Raw genomic sequence first — 18,365 nt, 5'->3', positions numbered from 1 at the left:
CATAATAGGAATAGAGGTCGTCTCTTAGATTTCTTATTAGAAAAAACACTTAAATGCAATGTGATGGCGACATCACGCAACAAAGAACAAATGTGTATCACATGATTACCGCATGAATATAGCAATCAACATGAAGAAGCCCGCTTCATTCTTCTTGGCTCTAGGCCCATTGTCCATCTACAGACTATATAATTACCACAAAATATTGGTAAAGATGAGAAGCACAAAAGCTTCAATTGGACATTCGGCGTTGTAATAGCCTTTTCTTCATAGCGGCGGCTCGCGCCACCCTTTCTTTTTCCTGTGCCGCTTGCAACAAGGACGGTTTTCCTCGTTCGGAGCCGCAAGTATCCGCCTCAAAAAGAACAACATCACCTTCGTCCTCGTCAGAATCAATCTCTAATCCATCCTTTACAACCTTGACAGGTGCGGGAGTGCATGTAATTCTGGGAATAGACATTGTTGAGCTAGCACTGCCGGTGGGGGAAGTGATGTATGTCGGAGAGACGGCTGTCCGCTCAGAGGATGGAGTAGTAGTCATGTGTGGAAAGCTTGAACCACCAATACGAGAGACCGGGGTGCCGCCGGATATAGACTGGATAAGAGGGGGGCGAACAGGCTCAGGAACGTCACCTCCACCTTCAAATTTGTATCGATTTTTCGGAGGAGTTACCATCACTGCGGACTTTGGTGGAGTATAATGACTTTTCCCAAGATCTGCCAATGAAGTCATATGTTCAGCAGGAAACGTCATTGGGGGCATGGAGGAAGGTCGACCAGATATACGACCATTGGTGCGTTCACGCAAAAAAGGCGCTAGGCGCGGTGCTTCCTTCTCTTTCGGTGATGACACAGCGGACATAGTAACTGGGCTCGGAGGAGTAGAAGGTCGACGATGGAGAACCGTGGATAAAGCCAGACGGGCTTCGATGCGTGAGGAAGTATATTCCTCAGTTGGAGTCTGTAAAATTTCAATGGATTCAGAAGTATCCATACGGACGGCGCCCATTCCAGATGCACTTTGTTGGCGAGCTGGAGAACCCATCTTGGCGTGTATCTGAGCAAGACTCGGAAGGCGTACATTTGTACAAGGAGGGGAGTCAATAGGTTGGTTAGGATGAAACATATCAGATTTTATACTTGAATGTTTGTTGCTGACTGGCCCCTGCCCCGGATGGGTCGAGCACTTCCTTGCAGCAAGACGGGGCTCAAAATCGGGAGATGGGTGCCGCCGATCGGGTTGAGACGAAGTTGGCAAGAAAGAACATGGGTCCGTAAAGTGAGTGCAAGACCGAAGACGCTGTCTCCTGATTTCTTTTGTTGGCTTTCCGGAAGCAATTTTGGGTCTCTCATAAAGATCGTCCCAGACACAGTCCGACGCAGTCGCTGCCAGAGACGAATTGCGAGGAAGACTGAAGCCGTAGTATGAGGGAGAGAAGGGACTTCCTGACAGTATTTTCCCGAGAGCAGCTGGGGCCTCCCATCAGCTATTTGAAGTTCATGACACCAATAGGGACTCGCATGACTCACACTTCTTCATCCCCGTTTCCTTTTGGCCCATTTCCCATTGAGTCCGTCTTTCATGCTCTGTGTCGCGCCATCGATCTTCAATCCAGTCTTCCTCGACATCTTCCACCTGAATAGGCCAGTCACATAAGTTATGCGGGATTTCTGGCAGAACAGGTGCTTTGTCCATAGTCAGGGAGATGGGCGGAGAGTTGGGATCAGACTGTAAAGCAGCTTCTGCGACTGAAAAGGCAAGAAGGCGGAGATGAGTGGGATCAGGGGAGGATGGGGCGTACGAATGGGTAGATAGAAGGAAAGCTTCCGACATCATTAAAATACTGACTGAGGGCGAGTCCTGCTTCGCGCTATCCTATACTCAGATTACCAGAACCTGGGTGTCTCTGTAAAGAAATAGTTGGGAAAGATGAGAGGCGTAGATCGGGAACCACTCTTCAATGATTGATCCTTTGTGGTTGCAAAGACAGGAGGTGGCGCGTTGAGCACGGGGCACGATCAAAGGATGGTGTGTGGATGTTGAGCTCTGACGACAACGGCGGTTTTTAATCTGTGAGGAAACAAGTGAGTCAGCCGAGAGGTCAAGCGCTCAAGGATGGCAAAGGTAAATGGCTAGCAGTACGAGAGCTAGCTCGCAAGGAAGATTGCACTTGCGTTACGCCAGAAAGCAGTCGCCAGATGTTAAAGGAGAAAGGGTTGCCCGTCAATTGCCTTCAAAGACATCATCACGCGACGGATAGCTATCATCCCCATGTCCTGCTCTCTGCAAGCTGCAGCCGCGTCAGAACGGTTGCATTTTACATGAACCATCAATCCACAACCCACACAATTGCCAACCCGGAACCAGATCACAGCTCAAGGAACACTCACCTTTTTACACTAATCAATCAGTGTGATGTTGGCAAACGACTCCTGACAATTACTGTGCTCTGCTATGCTGTATACTAATCGACAAGATCGTCAAGTCGTAGACTGAAAGAAATTTAAGCTCAGTGTACGCGTTGTCGAATCGTGTCGCGTCGAGGAATTCGATACCAACAGAGGCGTAGACGTAAGCGGCGTTCGTAAAGGTTGTAAGATTCGTGATATAAATCGATGTATAATCGGAGCCGAGAAAAGGTATGTGGTTACTGCTGGCACTTGATAACCAATGATTGCAGTAAAAACCGAGGGCGAAAGACGGATGATTTGGAGTGTGTATAAGGTCGTAAAAAGGGCAAGGGGTGAAAAAAGCGGCGTGGGCGATCAAAGGCTCAAAGACGACTAGCGACCTGGAGAAATAGATAAAGGAGTGTTGCGAGCGGGGCTGGCTAGGTAGACAGCACGAGCAAAGTTGACTAGATATGGAGAAAGCCGGGTGGGCGTAACGCGGTGAACCAGTCAACCGACGAGTTGGAAGGTCGAATCAAACAGATAGATGTTGAGAAGTTCGGGTATTGACTTGCACCGTAAAATGACTGCCAAAGAAGGGAAAAAGAAAAAGGGAAAAGGGGGCGGAGAGCTGCTGAGATGGGTAGGCAGGACGAAGAATGATTGACGTCTTTGCTTCCAACGACATAAATATTCTGTCTTTTATTTTCGACCAAACCCTATCGTGACTCGTGACAACAACGCCGCGGTTCACGCTTCACGCGTAAGGGTAATAGGGCACGCGCTAGAGTCAGAAGTTAGGAACCAGGAACCAGAATCCAGTCTCACGACCTCCGATCATAAAATGTCAAAACTCTCGATCCCTCGAATCCTGAGTCCTTGAACCACGCCGATACTTGAACCTCATATCTCATCTCGCGTTTTTAAAACTTATTAATTCGTCGCGTGTTTCGCGTTTCCTTCGCATACGTACGGTAGTATTAGCATAATAACGAAATATAATAATGACATGAACATCATAATTACTTTATATACTACACATATAACATACAACAGTAACGTGTCGGGACGACCACTAAATATTGATACTCTGAGGAATCAAGTTGACTAAATCTAGGAAGGACCTTCCAAATCGAGCATCCGCCGGTTCGATGAAGAAGAAGAGTTTTGACTCTGTTGTGAACAATAATTTCGGCCGCTTTTAGTTTGTTCTCGTCTCTGAATGTCTGTCACAGATCGATTTGGAGATCTAGGGGAGATGAGGCTAGGCTAGGCTCACAGAGCGTTGTCAGCGGGGGGCTATGATTAAGGATTGAGTGAGTATGGGAAGATGAGGCGAGGTTTAGTTGTATACCAGAGATATTAGCATATATAGCGGGAAGAATTTGCCTGTGAAGATGAATTCTCGTACGTATCTATAATAATGACCCTCCCTCCGCCTACTAATAGAAGGATAATCTCCGCACCAAAATACTCGCATCATCCTTTTCAGCCAATTTAAGAGTACAGAGTAACAACGTGAACGAGGTTTGGGTTGTTATGTAGTTACCTCGAGATACAAATAATCAACTGCTCATAACAACTGAACGATGTTAGTTGATTGGATGTATTAGTTTGACGGTAGACAAATTACTTCCATCGAAATTGTGCTCTTGTCGCCATTGGTGGCGCCTCGGAACGTGATCGCGTGTGAAAGTTGAGCTAAAAAAAATTAAAAAAGGCCCCCGGCGGGGCTCGAACCCCCAACCGCAAATTGGCATGGGACGTATTATCTTGACGTTGGCCTACACCCCTGTTGTTCATGTTGGCTCAGTAGCAATAGAGTTGCTAGGAAATATAGCTTCTGAAGGTTCGGTTGTCGAGAGTCGTTGATCTCTACGATGGAATACCCCTGCTAGTACAATGAGTGTTGCAGACTCGACGATTATTATTTATTACAACAGCGCAGCGTCCGCCGAGAAATCGCGAGTCGCGGGACTGCTCTAAGTAATTCTCCCACGGTCGGTTCTTTGTCCAACGCGCGAAGGCACCTGACTTTATTAGACATTGACCACACGGTCCCATCATCTCAGCCTTTTGTCATATTCTGCATCCATCATCTTCATTTACCCCACCTCTTTAGAATGGCGCGCACAGGATCAAGACGTCAAATAGACCAGCTTGATTCCGATAACGAATTGGCACGTCCTCACCAGAGTTCGCAGGTGCGCCTTTTTTTTGTCGCGCACCCTAGTACCGTACTGACGCGACGCGTTATAATAGTTTAAACGTGCCAAAACGGAACCTGGCACGGGTGATATCTCCTCATCAGATTTCAACTCTGACAATGATGATGCGGGTATGGATATGGATGATTCAAGTGACGAATCGGAGTACGAAGAACCCAGCTATGAAGAAGAAGCTTTACTCGCCGCTTATTCGGATCTGAGGAGAAGCCAGAAAGGTTATGTTGGAGTAAGTGACTAGTTGGATTACAGCTTGGCCAGAGTATATTGATTGGAAAATCAGTCTGCTTCTTCAGCTGGTATTATCAAGTCCATATCCCTCATTGATTTCATGTGTCACCGACACTTGACTGTTGATTTCGGACCGAGGATGAATTTTGTTGTCGGCCACAACGGAAGTGGGTTTATGTCTAAGCTCGACCATAAATCACAGCTAATACAATTCTTAAGGTGGTAAATCCGCAGTTCTGACTGCCATTGCAGTAGCCCTTGGTGGCAAGGCCAATCTCACCGGCCGCGGAACTGGTCTTAAAGATCTGATACGCACAGGTGCAGAGCGTGCTGTCATCACCATTACTTTGGCCAACTCTGGCGATTCTGCTTATCGTCCCGAAGTCTACAATCCTAACATTGTCATCGAACGAACTATACATTCCAATGGTTCCTCCGGATATAAATTTAAGGCGTCAAAAGATGGCAAAACAATCGCAAACAAGAGATCTGAGCTCACTTCTATCTCCGACTATTTCAACATCAACATCGACTCGCCTCTCACAGTCTTAACTCAAGATCAATCTCGAAGTTTCCTACAGAATGCAGACCCCTCCAAACTGTACAAAGTTTGTCTCACTTGAACCTTCGAGTATTAGTAGGCGGATACTAACAGTCATCTTCAGTTTTTTTTGAACGGTACTCAGCTTTCGAATCTGCTTGAATCATATGAAGCGTCTTCCCAGAACATTGAGTCACTTGTTAACTTCATTAAGCGACAACGAGAAGCTCTTCCAGACCTGAAGGCCAAAGTTGAGAGCTACAAACGAAAGATTCAAGCGTCCAAAAAGGTCATGAGGCAAAAAAGAAGGAACAAACAACTCTTAATCGAGCTAGCATGGTCTTATGTTATCGAGAAAGAAAAAGTAAAAGCAGTAACAACCTGTCTTGTACGGAACTAACAATGATACTCAGGCTCGAGACGAGAAAAAATCAGACGTCCTCGAATTACGGGAAAAGATAGAAAAGGTCCAAGAAGAGATCCACAAAACTGATGTGAGGCGAATTTCCTTCTTTCTGTCCCGATAAGAGAGATATTCGCTAATATGTATGGCGCAGAAAGAGTTGCCCCAAGTAAATGATGCGATCTTGGAGACAGAAAGTGATCTCAAGAATCTTGATGAATCTTCGAAACCACTTGCTTTGGCTGTCAGGCAAGCCAAAGCCAGGTCTCAAGAGGCTAGCAAAGAGCTCAGATCAATGCAGGTCAGTCTCTCTAATTTGCGGATAAAGGCAACCTTTAATTCGTTCACAGAGCTCCGTTGCGGAGATTGAGGAAAAGATTATCTCAGAAAAAAGTACGCTTGAGCGACTCGAAAGAAAAATTGAGGAACAACTCCGCCTCAATGAGCCGGAACAGCAGGAGGAGCGCAGACGCCTTCTCCAACGTCGGGCTAAAGCTGAGGATATATTGAGCAAACTACAGCTTGAGCGACCTGCCCGTGAAAGAGAACGTGACGACAAGTTTCAAGCTCAAAAACGAGCTAAAGAGGAACTGCAGTCGATCAACGCCAATTTAAGGGATGTAAATCAGTCAAAAGCTCAAATGCAACGCCAGATACAAAATATCAGTAGACAAGCCAATAGTAGAATAGCCGCTTTTGGTCTTCACATCGAACCTCTGCTCGAGGAAATCAACAGCACAAACTGGAAGCACTCTAAACCGATAGGCCCCATGGGTATGTTTGTTCATCTTGAAGATATGCGTTACGCGGATGTTCTTCAAGTAATGCTCGGATCTGCACTTTGCTCGTTTGCTGTCCGGGACCATGAAGACCGCGTCAAGCTGAGCAACATACTGAGCAAGCATTTCGCGCGGTAGGTTCTCATAATGAAGACATGACCGTGTGTTCGCTGATCAGATTCATTCAGAGGATATCGTCCGGGCAACTTTACCGCAAGGGATGGAGCTCGCATTCCTACTATCTATCGGCATTCTGGCGAATTGTTTGACTTTTCCAACGGCGACCTGAGCAGACATGGCCCCACTATATTGAGCAAGTTGCGCGTGAGTTAATACCGTTGTTTATTTTTTTGCCGGCTGTTGATACAACTTCCTCCACAGATCGAAAATGAAGAAGTGCTTCGCATTCTAATCGATCATCATAACATCGAGAAGACTATGCTTGCACCTACTCTTATTGAAGGCAACAGATTGATGGACGATCTCTTGAACAAAAACGTTGCTCAGTATGTGACAGTCCACTGCGCGGATCTAATGACAACCTCTGGTACTAAATCGTACGTAATCCCCCGTTTTCAAAATTGGTCTTCGCTTACTCCTCACACATGCTAGAAATCGACACTCCGGACCTACTAACAAATATCGAGGCAATCCTCTTTTTGCCCTGGATGTGGGAAGTGAGATTGCGTGAGTCTTTTCCTTTTGGTCACTAGAATCAACCTTACTTTTGTTCTGCAGGAAATGCGAAGCCCAACTTCAAGACTACGAATCGCAATGTCAACAACTGTGCAACTCCGCTTCTATGACCGAAAATCGCATTGCTTCTCTACAGCAAGACATGGCCAAGCTTTCTGTATGGCAATAGTACATCATGTCTTTTGCGCGCGTGCTGATATAATAATACCTATAGGCTGGTATCACCGATTTGCAGAAGAAAATGATCCCTTTAGAAAAAGATCTTGATCAGACCAAAAGAAAGCTGGCAGATATGGCTTCAACTGAAATCGATACTAGCGAATCCATCCGTGACGTGAGCTTTCCACCATAAGTGATCCGCTCAAATACTAACATCGTGAAAAGGACTTGAAAGAAAGAATTAATGAACTTGAAATGAAGCTGCAGGAGCATAATGCGGACATCATCAAGCAGGAAGATGTCATCAAACAGCTAGATGCGGACGTCGTCCAAAAGCGAGCAGCTTTTGATGCCCAGGCTCCGACAAAAGAATTGCTTCTGGTGAGTGTTTTAAGCACTGTCTAGAACATAATGTCTACTGACGTTTATATCAAGAAAAATTTAGAGAGCCAAGTACAGCGCAGAACGAATATTCTGACTCGGCAGAGTCACTGGGCCCAATCATTGATCAATTACGAGACCAAGCTTGAGGAGGCAGAGGAAATTTTGGTGGATCTAGAGCAAAATGTCCAGGTGAGCATTGATTCTTCATGTATGGTCTTTGGACGTGAAGTGTAACCGTGGACTTTCAGGAATGGACCAATAAAGCACTGGACTATGCTCCTGAAAAAATCAACACCATCAAAACGCCAGCGGAACTGGAAGCTGAGCGAAAGGCCTTGGATCAGTCCATCACCGAAGCTTCCAAAGCGTATGTTGTTCTGTCTAACATCTCTTGTCGTGGTTCAATCTGACACTGCGGTAGCCTCGGCGTCAATTTGGATGAGCTGACCGCCGAATATCGTCTCCAAAGGCAACGATATCAGAAAGCGAATGAAAACATCAAAGATCTGAATTTCCTCCGAATTGTTCTTAGGAAGGCCATGACCAACAGACACACTTGGTGGCATCAAACCCGCAGCCATATTGCTATCCGGGCCAAAACGGCTTTCGTCGTGTTTGAGAGTTTTAGGGCAATGGAAGGAAGGCTGAACTTCGACCATGGGCATGAGAAGCTGTCGTTGGTTGTAAGTTAACGGTATACCCGCAGCGAAGATAATGTCTGATGAGGTACAAATTAGATCCATAACCAGACGACCACGGAGTCCCAGGACGGCACTTATACACAGATATCGCATTATAAAGGTGCCAAAGCGCTTTCCGGCGGAGAGCGTTCCTTTTCTACGGTGTCTCTCCTTTTGGCCTTATGGTCTACTGTTCCTTGTCCTATCCGAGCTCTTGACGAATGGGATGTATTTCTAGATGCAGCGAACCGAAAGGTGGCTGCAAAGAACCTAATGGAGGGTGCCAGAGAGAGTGATGGGAAACAGTATATCTTAATTACCCCGTTGGATATGCAGGGTATTGACACCAGTGGACCCGACAAGAAAGTTATCAGGATGGCAGATCCTGAGAGAGGGCAGTAAGTCGTCCAGTTTATATTCATATGACTGAAAGTTGATGATGGTAATAGGGGAACACTCAATATGAGTCGATAGGCTGCAACCCATCAATAAGTGCCTAGTGACAGGTTTAATCTTGGAGTTATTCATGCAACCCAGGTTTATGATCATGGAGAATGGCAAATAATCATGAAATTGAGGTGGATAAAGTACAAAATAGTTATAATAGTTATAATGATAGCAAGGACCCATTGTGCCGTACGAGCACTCGTCACAAAACACTTCAATGTTGTTCATTGATCGTCTTCAACAGTGTCACGGACGATATTATCCAAATCACCGGGTTAAAATTGTGATTCAAAAAAGAGGATGGGCAGGGCGGCATTTCTAGTAATGTCTAAACAAATATTTTAAGTCGCCTATTTGTACATGATGATCATAGACCATCGCAATTGATAACTACTATCATATGCATTTAGTTTTGAAACATGGCAACCGATATTACTATTGGTTAGAAGTCTATTATCGATACAGGGCTACGTAACAATGATACTTCCTTTCATCTCGTCATCTTTGGATATGACATATATATGTCAGTGTGGCACGGCGCTACGAGCGTCTTCGTTTTGCTGATCCTCAGAATACTGCAGTAAAGTCTCCTGTCGTAATCGATCGGCTCATGGTCCATGTTATTGCTATTGCTAACACAAAACCCTTCATACTAGGGAGACCTGCCACCCTCCTTGCAGCACTCTCATTCCCGTTGGAACTGACAGTCGAGGCCGCACTAGTCTGACTGGCGCTGCCAGTCGAGGTAGAAGTTCCACTAGTGCCATTTCCTTTATCTGCTTGTTCACTATTCACTTGCCCGTCCCCATACGGCCATGAGTAACTTGTTGATTCTGGAGGAACGAAGCAAGTCAGACCTATGGCCGTGCCGTTCACAAACTGGAACGGAGAGGAAGCAGGTACAGAGATGGTGGTGTTTTGGAGAGTTGATAATTCCTCGAGAAGCGGGTCTGAAGGATGAGGCGTCTTGTTGCCTGTCGTGCAGTTGGGGCCATAGTTACCGATCTGCAGCCATCTCATAAGCTTTAATGTGAAATTTATACGTGTACTGTACGTACGAAGGAAGTATTGCCGAAAAATGTGTTGTTCTGTATGATGAAATCTTTGGCACTTGTGACACCCATTCCAAAAGCGAATGCCCCAGAGAATCGATTGTCTTGGATGACACCGCCAAAAGATTTGTTTGACCCAAACCGTTGGTCAGAGAACCAGGCATCAGGGCCGAGAGCCTATTTGGGGTAAGCGGAAGAGGAAGGCAAAAAAAGAAACACATGAGAAAAGGCTTACAAGGCCGATTTTAATGATGGCTTGATACTCCTGAGGACCTCTGGTTTCGTTGCCCATCTGAAGTGTGTTAATTTGTTGAGGATAGGTTACTTTCAGGTTTCTGAGGTTTGACTTACAGAAGTAGCAAAACCCCCATAAATGGTATTGCCCTCTACAACGGTATGGCTATAGTTGCCGATTGGCTTCCAGGGCTTCACATCGACCACTATCGCTTGTCAACATGCTGCAAATCAAAAAGTAAATGTCAACTTGCTATTGATGCCACCAATCATCACTCGCTGATGCAATCATTCAATTAATCGTGAACAACATAATGGTTTTTACTCACAGTCTTGGCCTTAATAGTATTATTTCTGACAGTGGAGAACGGTGCTCCGAACACGACTATACCTCCGTCCGTTGCATCTATAATCTCGTTGTTCTGCACAAGACTAGCGGAGCACGAAAGGGATATTCCGTCTGCCCACTATTTCCAATTAGTATATCATCCCTGAACAACAAAAGGCGCTCTAAAAGCCGTACATTTTGAAAATAGTCTGTGCCACATGGACCGATGTCGTTATATTGGACAGTGGCATTGACACAGTTGAGTTGACCTTCGGAGCTAAAAGATAATGTAAGCAATCACACACGTGACTCGTTGCGAACGACCAGAGATCCTTACATGTGCATACAAGACCAACCTCTTCAGTGCGTTCTGTCAACACGGCAGCAATAATAATTCAAAAGACATGCCTTGGATCGTAACTCTTCACATATTCTATCACCTGGTTACTGTTCGCACCCCCGAACTCAATGTTGCCTCCACCACCTTTATAAACAGACTCGTTGGCAGCCCTGTTGCCGTTGATCTACCAGCGAAGGAACAAATATTAGCACAAGCAGCAGCGTGGCTCGGCAGCGGAAATAGACACTGACAATAACGTGACGCAAAGCAGCACTGTCTTGAGTTGTTCCCGATGCCTTAACAGCGGTAGTTTGGTTGAATCCGGCAACAACGAGCACGGCACGGGCATCTCCAATCGGGTAACCCTCTGTAGATATTTCCTAGCAAAACACGGGATTAACAGAATACAGACGTGTGATCAACAAGTAAGGAATAATTCAGACATACTTGATTAGAGGCAGTGTAATTGAGAGTGTTGGTCAAGCTGTATATCTGGTTTTGACAAAGTTGCAGCTTATACCCCGCGCTTCCATCAGTAAGAAGCTTTTGAAGACCTGCTGTATCTGTTGAATTGTCTGTGCAAGCTGCTGAGACTAGCAGGGGAAAAAGGAGAATTAAAAACGAGAGGCTGGAAAGTGCAGGAACCATGATCCCTGTTGTATTGATTATCTCCGTATTGATGGAGAATGTCAACACAATGGGTATATGTGAGGCTGTTGGGAGTAAGGACTGATATAAAAAAATATATATTTCAAGTAACTGGGTGTGATAATAATGATTGGAGATGAGGCCGAGGGACAAGGGCAAAAAAGGTCGAACATAGGTACATAGATTGTTGCGGTGCCAAGTGCCAGGGACCGATGACACATAGATGTTGTTTGTTTACGTGAGCTGTCCTGCAGTGTGCATGCGTTGCCTAGCAGAAGAGGGAAAAGAAGAAGGGACTGAGGGACAGAAGACGACGGGTGGAGGCACGAGCGCACGACGTAATATGATGTGTAATAATGTGCGGATTCCAGACTCCCACCAACCAAGAAGCCACGACGAGGGAGGGAGGGCCGCTGTCGAGACGAGTCAATGTCCGTCGAGGGGCTTGTGTCGAGCCTACCGCTGTCGTTGATTTTATTGTTGTATTATTATTATTTATCAAACCGTCGGTTGCCGCCGACTTGGAGTTTGCACCTGCTCAACACGTGGTCGACTCGTGCTCAACGCGTGCATCATGCAACGTTAATAAAGTGCGGCTGGTGCAACTCGAGGTGCCACAGAGCAGTAACTCCGGGTGGGCGCGTCGTGGAGGTCGTTGTTACCATCATACGTAGAGCACTACTAACGTGCACCCAACTTCCAGATCGACTCTCCCCCAACTATCACCATATCTCACAATCATGTCCTTCAAGAAGGATGATGAAGCAGGTGGAATATGTACGTACTCTCTTAACGGCGCAGCTCACACCCGCAGCTTTCTACCACGATAAATCCACTGTCATACAAGAAGCCCGCGTCTTCAACGAATCGCCCATATCTCCCAGGAAATGTAGGGCCCTCTTGACCCGGATCGTATACCTTCTATACACAGGGGAGACTTTCTCCACTCAGGAGGCCACAACCCTTTTCTTTGGTGTTACGAAACTGTTCCAGCACAAGGATGTGGGTGCCCTCCGATTATCTGTTTCCGTCGAGCAACCAACTGATCCCGTTGGGTAGAGTGCACTAAGGCAAATGGTCTATCTGGTCGTCAAAGAGCTGTCTACTGTTGCAGAGGATGTAATCATGGTAACATCTTCCATCATGAAGGACATGCAGCCCAATTTGGAAGTTGTGTACAGGCCTAACGCCATCCGAGCTCTTGCTAGGATCATTGATGTGAGTCATCGAGCCATGTGCTAGAACTTCAACTAACATCCAAGAAGGCGCAATCGGTTCAGTCTGTCGAACGTTTCTTCAAATCGGCCCTTGTGGATCGCTCGCCTTCAATCTCTTCAGCCTCTCTCATCTCCTCTTACCACCTCTTCCCACTCTCCCCCACCATTATCAAACGCTGGTCTAATGAAGCTCAAGAAGCTGTCAACGCAAAGTCTGTCTCTTCATACTCTGGCGCATCTGCATACTTTTCCGGTGGCTCAGCAGGAGGTTATCAGGCTGTTGCGAGTTCCAGCTACATCATGCAGTACCACGCATTGGGCCTATTATATCTTATTAGAGAAAAGGATCGTATGGCGATCACCAAGATGGTGCAACAACTCGGTGCAAGCGGGAAGGGGAGCTCTATCGTGAGAAATCCCATGGCAATCTGCATGTTGATTAGATTTGCGAGGAAGATTATGGATGAGGACCCCAAGTACGTGCATCCTTGGTGTAGAAGTGTTGTGCCTGACAGTGTGCAGTCTCAGAAAGCAAATGCACGAATATCTTGAGACTTTGCTTCGACACAAATCGGAAATGGTCAACATTGAGGCCGCGCGAGCCATTTGTGAAACGAAAGATGTTCAACCAGGCGACCTTTACAAGACTATCGCGGGTAAGTCAGTAATATCATTTCACTATCGAATCCTTTGACGAACGCCATTGATAGTATTACAATTATTCTTGAGCTCCCCTAAGCCTGTGATCAAGTTCGCCGCCGTGAAGACTTTAAGCAAGCTTGCGCAAACTCTACCTCAATCCGTTGCTGCGCTCAACGTCGAAATGGAGAACTTGATCACCGATTCCAACAGGAGCATCGCCACGTACGCTATCACCACATTGTTGAAGGTAGGTCTTTGTTTGGCGATTTGATATTGTCGGGCGTCAGTTGACCATGGCACAGACTGGCAACGAAGCTTCTGTTGACAGGCTAATGAAGCAAATTTCGTCGTTCATGACCGATATTACAGACGAATTTAAGATCATCGTTGTTGATGCGATTCGATCACTTTGCCTCAAGTTTCCAGCTAAGCAAGCGGTGATGCTCTCTTTTCTTTCTGGCGTGCTAAGGGACGAGGGCGGTTATGAATTCAAGCACGCGGTCGTTGAGGCGATTTTCGACATGATTAAATATATCCAAGACTCTCGCGATGCTGGTGAGTCTACTTCTTGACGAATAGTAACTGATGAAACAGCACTCGCTCACCTTTGCGAGTTCATTGAGGATTGCGAGTTCACAAAGCTTTCTGTTCGTATACTCCACTTGCTCGGTATTGAGGGGCCCAAGACCCGGAACCCGACTAAGTTCATCCGATACATCTATAATCGCGTCGTTCTTGAAAATGCGGTTGTTCGCGCAGCTGCTGTCAGTAGCTTGGCGAAGTTTGGTGTCTGCGTCGATGACCCTTCAGTGATGAAGAGTGTCAACGTGCTTATGAGGAGATGCCTTGATGATGTCGATGATGAGGTCAGAGACAGGGCTGCTATGTACATCAAGGTATTGGAGGAAAAATCTTTGGCAGATCTGCTTGTGAAGGATGGTGAGTTGCAATAGCTCTCAAGTGACTCAACCTGATATATGACATAGAAGCTCAATTCTCCCTTGCCAATCTCGAGGAACAACTGATGTCGTACGTCCGAGATAATTCGAAGCACGCTTCGGCATTCGACATCTCTGCGGTGCCTAAAGTCAGTCGCGAACAGGCCCATGCAGAGATGGCTCAGACTCGCTCATCTGCTCTCGATGTCGCCGGCCCCTCTACTGCTGCTGTCATCACCCCAGCCTCCCCCATTCCATCTGCTAAGGAAGCCCAATCGTCGTATGCCGCTCAACTCTCGACCATCCCCGAATTTGAGCCATACGGTCCTGTCCTTAAATCTTCTGCCAAGCCCATCGAGCTCACAGAATCTGAGACAGAATATGTCGTCACGGCTGTCAAGCACGTCTTCAGGAAGCATGTCGTGTTCCAATTCAATGTTGCCAACACCATTCCCGACACTGTGTTAGAACAAGTCGCTGTTATCATGCAGCCATCGCCTGACTGTGGATTGATAGAAGATTTCATTATTCCTATCAATAGCCTGACAACGCAAGTAGGCCAGGCACCGGTATATGTAAGCTTTACGAGAGAGAATCCACAAGAATATGCGGCCGGATCATTCGGTTGTACTCTCAAATTCGTCAGCAAAGAAGTCGACCCATCCAATGGACAGCCGGAAGAAGAAGGATATGATGATGAGTACCAGGTTGAGGAGCTCGACCTGGGCGCGGCCGATGTAAGTGTTTTTGTTGCTTTATCATGTTCAGATACTGATATCAATGATAGTATATCACTCCTACCTTCGTTACTTTCGTGAACGAATGGGACAAGTTAGCATCTTCCCCGTCACTTACCGAAACCTTCGCTCTATCTTCTTCCGAATCCCTTAGAGAGGCTTGTCGATCCCTTATTGAAGTCCTCGGTATGCTTCCCTTAGGTGGCACCGACACGCCTACCTCCAATTCTGTCCACACCCTTAATCTTGCTGGTCTTGCCATCCCTATAGCAGATGGCGAAAAGTCAAGCAAGGTATTAGCCAGATGTAGGATGACTTACGCTCCAGGTACTGGTGTAACAATTGAGCTGAATGTCAGAGCAGAAGAGGAGGAGGCGGCGCGGTTGATCATGGCTGCCATCTAATGCGGTCTTGAAAAAATAAATTGGATTTACGCTAGTGTCCGTTGTACGATGGTAACAAATGGAAATGCATGGATATTGGCTCTACAGGTCATGTGCTACCATAGGATTATAAAACTCCCGATGCCTGCCTTGCTAACAAAGTGGAAGGACGCCTTTATAGAACATTTAATTATAAATATCGCTCCGCTACAAAACACCCAAGCGGAAGACGAGTGAGTGAATTGGACGGCAGCGAATTCGTTGTTGGACGCATTTCATGACATGTCAATTGGGTTTTTGAGTTCAAGTACATGAGTTCCCGTCCCTCATATTGCCAACAGACGTAATAAATCAGAGGAATCCAACAACTATCACTTTGCTTCTAGTCACTGAAAGGACAGGCCGCCGAAGTCACGACCACAACAGCATTTTGGCTAGTAGTAGTAGCAACCCGTGTGAGATTCACGCCGCCCTTGCTTGGTTATCTCGAGTGGACCCCCATCGCAGATAATACATAGGAAGAGCTGAAGAGGAAAAAGAAAAAGATTGGAAAAGGCACGCCATTTCAGAGAAGTGGTTTTAACAACTCTCCAATCAGGATTCCAAGAGATTCTTCTGAAGTTCGTTGAATGTTAGTGAGCGGCGGAACGACAGTACTATCGCCCAAAGCTCGCGCATAGTTCAACAGATTATCCTCACACCTTTTTCCATGAAATTCGAATGAACAATGTCGTACTCGTAGATGGAGAAGATCACATAGGATAGGCAACGGCCAAAATAATCCGGAATGACTGTTGTCTCCTCGACCCTTCGGTAAATGCCTCAAAGCAAAGCAATAGCCTTCATCTAATATGTCTTCTCGTTCCTATTGCCACATGAATGAGCGAACAGCCATAGCATGCACCACAGCCCTAGTTTGAGTTAAAGTACGAAGCATGCAGCTGCACAGAAAAACGCAGGTGCTATGATGATGAGCTGTGCCTGCCTCTTCTCGGAAGCGAATGGTATGCCTGACGTTGTACAGCTCGCATTCCGTCGCGGCATGTTGAAGCTTAGGAGTGGGCACTATATTGTTGAAGCGAGAGCAAAAACCACATTGACCCTTGACGTGGATGAAAACAGGAAAGGAAGAAAGGGAACAGGATGAACGACGATTTATAAGCTCCGAGATCACATTCAGCAAGTTCCGCAATTATGGTAGTGATTACCGGTTATGAACTGCTCTATTGGTGATATAAAGACGCCAAAAATTCCGAATTTCATTGCTATGATACGTCACTGTCCTGACTCTGTTGCGCTAGTGCAGACAGATGGATTGATGTAAAGCAGTCAGTGATAGGTCGTGAGGCAATCGGTAAGTGTGCTTTCATCGACAGCGCGCATCTGTGGATTGCTACGAATTCGATGGCCACCAACAGATGCTGTGTACGTTTCCGCTTAAGCGTCTATGTCTGCAACAGAAAGTAATACATCAACCACAGATGCTATTACTCGGCAGGGGGAGAGACGTTTTCCTGGGTGCAGTCCCTAAAAGCAGACATTGTCAACAAAAGAACTCTCATGTTAAAAAAAAAATATCTTTGTTTACCTAGCGATATGGCCGGTCTCCTGGCATTTGTAGCACTTCTTGGAGGCAAGGATTGCGGCTTCATCTCTAGGCGCAAGGCAGTCTCGAGCAAGGTGGTTCTCACCGTTGCATCGGTAGCATTTGACAGGAGTACCATCAGGGTTAATGGGTGGTCGAGGGCGGCCACCAAAAGCACCGCCAAAACCGCCACGGCCCCGGAAAGCACCGACGAATCCAGGCACAGTGCACTCGCGAGCCAAATGGCCTACAAGCAGTTAATAAGTAAGCGTGGACAATGGGATTTAATGCAAAGATGGATCCACTTACCAGGTCGACCACATTTGAAGCACTTCTGACCGGGACCGAAAGCTCCACGCATAGAAGGACAGTCAGACTTGACATGACCTACACCACCACAGGCGTAGCATTGCTTGCCATCGGTAGACCTGGGTTGGGGACAGTTGGTCGACTCGTGCCCAGGTTCCCTAAAGGTTTAAACGCATAAGTTCCAGGTTTGTAAGGAAAGTTCTGACCATGTTCTCACCTGCAGTTGTAGCAGAGGCGGCCAGGAGCTTGGCAATTTTCAGCAATGTGGCCGACTGAGTGGGATCAGAGAGGGTTGCGTCACAATATAGGTCACAGATCGTAGACGTACGGTTACCACACCTGATACTTAGTCAGCAAAGAGTTTCACATCTGAAATATTGCATATTGGAGCAAAAATAGAGAAAGCATAATACTTACTTGAAGCAACCCTGGCGGGATCCGGGAACAGCAGCAGCTCCACTATAAAAGAGTGAGCAAGATGAGTCCAAGTCATAACAACATTATCTATCTGAACATACAACATTGTTTTCGTCTGCGCATTGAAAAACGAAACGGAGTCAGCCTTGGAGAAAGAGAGCACCAGACAGACGAGGATGCTCACCTTTGATCTTCCTCTTGTACAAATGCTACCGTACTTTCCTCCGCACACGCTTAGACAGCTGTAATTGCTGGAGAACAGATGGATGGAATGGGAGATAAAAATAGGGACTCTGTGTTCCTTCTTTCGTTGGTCAAAGCCGCGAGAATGAAAAGTTCGGACTAACGGCAGCAAACAGGAGCGGCGAGCGGCGACGACAGTCCTGTGCGTCAAAGCCACGTCAGGTAAACTGACGACGATGATGGCCGCCACCGTACTTCTTTTTCTTGGCCATGATTCATCATCATTCACCACCATCATCATTCATGCTCATCATCATCATCATCATTAATTAACCAGCAGGGCGGTGGCGGTCTTACCCACTCGTATTAATAATTTTTAGTTACCAAAGCAACAAGTATTACCTAAGCCAGGTCCC

General features: G+C 46.5%; 5 protein-coding genes across 5 annotated transcripts; 2 read left to right on the top strand and 3 right to left on the bottom strand.

Moving 5' to 3' along the window:
- Window positions 1–90: 90 nt before the first annotated feature.
- CND03970 (expressed protein) lies at window positions 91–3,055 on the bottom strand. The gene is made up of 3 exons (XM_570631.1): window positions 2,392–3,055; window positions 1,531–2,071; window positions 91–1,470 (listed from the first exon to the last, which is right to left on the bottom strand). Exons 2-3 carry the CDS (start codon window positions 1,835–1,837, stop codon window positions 233–235), a joined length of 1,545 nt encoding a protein of 514 aa, XP_570631.1. The 5' UTR covers window positions 1,838–2,071; window positions 2,392–3,055; the 3' UTR covers window positions 91–232.
- Window positions 3,056–4,444: 1,389 nt separating this feature from the next.
- Window positions 4,445–9,342, top strand: CND03960 (DNA repair-related protein, putative). The gene is made up of 19 exons (XM_024657047.1): window positions 4,445–4,595; window positions 4,654–4,845; window positions 4,900–5,014; window positions 5,067–5,455; window positions 5,513–5,752; window positions 5,802–5,882; window positions 5,946–6,092; window positions 6,142–6,704; window positions 6,759–6,894; window positions 6,952–7,127; window positions 7,183–7,257; window positions 7,309–7,423; window positions 7,481–7,600; window positions 7,651–7,806; window positions 7,861–7,998; window positions 8,058–8,176; window positions 8,231–8,492; window positions 8,547–8,887; window positions 8,939–9,342. Exons 1-19 carry the CDS (start codon window positions 4,515–4,517, stop codon window positions 8,961–8,963), a joined length of 3,471 nt encoding a protein of 1,156 aa, XP_024512639.1. The 5' UTR covers window positions 4,445–4,514; the 3' UTR covers window positions 8,964–9,342.
- CND03950 (hypothetical protein) lies at window positions 9,328–11,640 on the bottom strand. Its single transcript, XM_024657046.1, has 11 exons — window positions 11,338–11,640; window positions 11,142–11,270; window positions 10,959–11,074; window positions 10,888–10,908; window positions 10,746–10,827; window positions 10,552–10,689; window positions 10,477–10,501; window positions 10,340–10,428; window positions 10,224–10,280; window positions 9,995–10,165; window positions 9,328–9,941 (listed from the first exon to the last, which is right to left on the bottom strand). The coding sequence occupies exons 1-11, from the start codon at window positions 11,536–11,538 to the stop codon at window positions 9,504–9,506; spliced, it is 1,467 nt and encodes a 488-aa protein (XP_024512783.1). The 5' UTR covers window positions 11,539–11,640; the 3' UTR covers window positions 9,328–9,503.
- Window positions 11,641–12,234: 594 nt separating this feature from the next.
- Window positions 12,235–15,543, top strand: CND03940 (conserved hypothetical protein). Its single transcript, XM_570632.1, has 10 exons — window positions 12,235–12,315; window positions 12,353–12,540; window positions 12,598–12,756; window positions 12,804–13,231; window positions 13,278–13,411; window positions 13,466–13,644; window positions 13,700–13,952; window positions 13,992–14,336; window positions 14,384–15,072; window positions 15,123–15,543. Exons 1-10 carry the CDS (start codon window positions 12,279–12,281, stop codon window positions 15,474–15,476), a joined length of 2,766 nt encoding a protein of 921 aa, XP_570632.1. The 5' UTR covers window positions 12,235–12,278; the 3' UTR covers window positions 15,477–15,543.
- A 1,149-nt stretch (window positions 15,544–16,692) lies between these two features.
- Window positions 16,693–18,119, bottom strand: CND03930 (conserved hypothetical protein). The gene is made up of 8 exons (XM_570629.2): window positions 17,951–18,119; window positions 17,868–17,881; window positions 17,767–17,808; window positions 17,678–17,688; window positions 17,567–17,621; window positions 17,350–17,507; window positions 17,044–17,287; window positions 16,693–16,982 (listed from the first exon to the last, which is right to left on the bottom strand). The coding sequence occupies exons 2-8, from the start codon at window positions 17,870–17,872 to the stop codon at window positions 16,943–16,945; spliced, it is 555 nt and encodes a 184-aa protein (XP_570629.2). The 5' UTR covers window positions 17,873–17,881; window positions 17,951–18,119; the 3' UTR covers window positions 16,693–16,942.
- Between the last annotated feature and the right edge of the window lie 246 nt (window positions 18,120–18,365).

The sequence above is a fragment of the Cryptococcus neoformans genome (genome assembly GCF_000091045.1).
Source record: "Cryptococcus neoformans var. neoformans JEC21 chromosome 4 sequence".
In the NCBI taxonomy this organism is placed as follows: domain Eukaryota; kingdom Fungi; phylum Basidiomycota; class Tremellomycetes; order Tremellales; family Cryptococcaceae; genus Cryptococcus; species Cryptococcus deneoformans.
This window is presented reverse-complemented; position numbering and strand designations above follow the sequence as displayed.